This window comes from Sinocyclocheilus rhinocerous, unplaced genomic scaffold (genome assembly GCF_001515625.1).
Source record: "Sinocyclocheilus rhinocerous isolate Xijiao unplaced genomic scaffold, SAMN03320098_v1.1 scaffold2516, whole genome shotgun sequence".
Taxonomy (NCBI): Eukaryota; Metazoa; Chordata; class Actinopteri; order Cypriniformes; family Cyprinidae; genus Sinocyclocheilus; species Sinocyclocheilus rhinocerous.
This window is the reverse complement of record NW_015639821.1, coordinates 1-2,803: the sequence shown is the minus strand read 5'-3', so window position 1 is coordinate 2,803 and position 2,803 is coordinate 1. Positions and strand designations below refer to the sequence as shown.

Sequence of the window (2,803 nt, the reverse complement as noted above, 5' to 3'; positions counted from 1 at the left end):
TTAGAATGATTTCTGAAGTATCATGTGACACTTTTTACTGGAGTAATGGCTGATGGAAATTCAGCTTTGCATCACAGAAATAAATTATATTTTAAAGGATATTAAAATAGAAACCATTATTTTATATTGTAATAACATTTTGCAATTTTACAGTTTTTTTCTGTATTTTTGATCAAATAAATGCAGCCTTGATGAGCAGAAGAGACTTCTTTAAAAACATTACAAGTCTTACTGATCCCAAACTTTTGAACTGTAGTGTATATATATATATTATAAAAACTACATCTATTTTATATCTGTAAATATGAAATATTACCGAGTTCTGCAGCCAGCAGCTTCATGGAGAAGAGTTTGACAGGTTGATTGAAGGCGATTGTGATCAGAAGCTGCAAACAAACACATAACTGTGATCTGATCTTATGTAACATCACAGATTTACTTTGACTTTAGCGTACAGTAGATGCAGCTCGTGCTGTGAAGGAAACACAGAGAATACACAGCAAGTAATAGAAGCACTAAAGTGACTTAAAACTGAATCAAAACTAAATATATGAAAATTAAAAATAAAGGACACCTAAATAGCAAGACAAAAGCACATACAACATTAATTACAATTAAAATAAAATGAGAACTATAGTAGCACATAAATAACATATATAAATAACACTGCTCATAAACACTGGATGGAACAGTTATTAAATAAATTTTAAATCTGACACAATTAGTAATAAATAATAATTAAATCAAACTAAAATTAAAATGAATCTATGTGAAAAAAAAGTTATAAACTGACCTGACAATTGGTAATTAATAATAATAATAATAATAATTAAATGAAAACTGAATTATTAAAATATTAAAACAATAATAGTATATAAATAATACTAAAATAACACTGCTCCTCCTAAAAATAAATAAAAAAAAATACAACCTGACAATTAGTAATTAATTAATCATAATATTAGTAATAATTAAATAAAAATTCTAATAAAAACTAAAAATTTAAAAATAAAAGCTAATTCTAAATATTAATGAACACTCTAATAGTATATAAAAAATACTAAAATAATACTGCTCCTAAACATTGGATGGAGTGGTTATAAATAATTTTCGACCTGACAATAGGTAATTAATTAATAATAATATTAATAAGTTAAATACAATTTTTATCAAAAATGTGATTTTAAAAAAAAGGCTTTTTACCTGTTCATCACAGTCTGACTCCAGATAGGACCCACTCTCACACACACACACACGATTACACACACTCACTCACACACAGGACACGATTACACACACTCACTCACACACATACAGGACACACACACACTCACATATCCTTTGGGAATATCAGAGTCCTCGTTGCTCCCGGGATCGTTCTCCACGTGCTGCTTGATCTTCTCCTCCAGACCCGAAGCATCCGCGCCCTGATACTGGTCCAAACGCACTTTGTTTCGGAAGAACAGGAACGTCGGCGTCGCTGAGATGTTATTGGCTGCAGCTGTTGCCTAAGAGACGGAAAATAAAACATCGTTACTTTATTTCAGCATCACTGAGATACTATTAAGAGTTTTTAGTTCGTTCTTATTTCTTCATTTTCCGTTTTCATCCAGTTTAAGTTGTGTGTTTTCCTCATGTTAATTCGTTTATTTTTTTAAATATGTCTATAGAGTTTTCAGTTTTAGTTATTTTAGAGCATCCAGATAAACTGAATGAAAGTGAGAAATGTCGTTTTGGCAACTAGCTGAAGTAAAGTTAACCCTCATGTTATTTTGACCCACAGAGGATTTTTTTTTCTCCCCGAAAATACTAGTTATCGCTCCAGACTAAAACTTTCTGAATTTATAAAAAATAATCATAATTTTTGTATTTGGGGGGGATTTTTCCCCCACCCTTGTTGACCGTCCTACAAAAAATAGTGTAAATCTCTCATTAACAAATGTTGGATTGAATGTTTTTGAATAAGAAGCGCTCTCTCACCTGACAAACATGGACGTCGACTTCCAGAAACACAACCTGAGGATATTTGTTGCTCAACATGTTGAACGCTGGAGCTATTCTGACACAAGGACGACAGCTGGACAGAGGAAAACCATCAGACAACACACACACACACACAGAAAAACAATGTGTGGAAATCATTTGCTATGTATAATTACAAAGAAACGGCAAGCAACATTGAATTAAATGTGAAATCTGGAAGTAGAAAGACTACAGTAGTATGTATACCGTAAACAGTGGATCTCAGGCCAAGAATTAGGACGATTCGTTCTCGTAAAAACTGTGTTTGATTACAAACGACCGCACATATTCAATTCTGACATCTGATGTTCTTCAAATGAACTGAAAACAGCATCTCTAGACACTAAAATTACAGTAAAATTCATTTAATTAATTTAAAAAGGAACGTCCTCCTCCTAAATATTAGTTGGAGCAGTTATACACATAAAACTCAATCTGATCATTTTTAATAATAATAATAATAATAATAATAAATAATAATAAATAAATCACAAAATGCTAAATTATAAAACAAATACTTATAAATAACCATGAATTCATTATTCTTTAATAATTATCAATTATTAAAATACTTTTAAAATAAAAACAAATCAAAATCAAACACTTACTAAATTATTTAAATATTTTGTGTTTACCTGCATGCCATGTGACCATTAACCAACATGTGCATGTGATGTTAAATTATAATAACTTAATATTTAAATTATTTGTGTAGTAAATATTTCAAGTCGGAGCGGTTCAGTGCACCAAAACACAGGGTAAACACGGTACTTTCTGTAAG

The 2,803-nt window shown here is 30.4% G+C and overlaps 1 protein-coding gene across 1 annotated transcript in view; it reads right to left on the bottom strand.

Moving 5' to 3' along the window:
• The window catches only part of LOC107752171 (thioredoxin-like protein 1), an 8,172-nt gene extending 6,015 nt beyond the window's left edge, over window positions 1-2,157 (bottom strand). The window contains exons 1-2 of the mRNA XM_016568063.1: window positions 1,981-2,157; window positions 1,335-1,508 (exon numbers count right to left, since the gene is read on the bottom strand). Of these exons, the coding sequence (XP_016423549.1) occupies window positions 1,335-1,508; window positions 1,981-2,142 (336 nt within the window). The 5' untranslated portion in view covers window positions 2,143-2,157. The remainder of the gene's footprint in view (window positions 1-1,334; window positions 1,509-1,980) is intronic.
• Window positions 2,158-2,803: the final 646 nt, after the last annotated feature.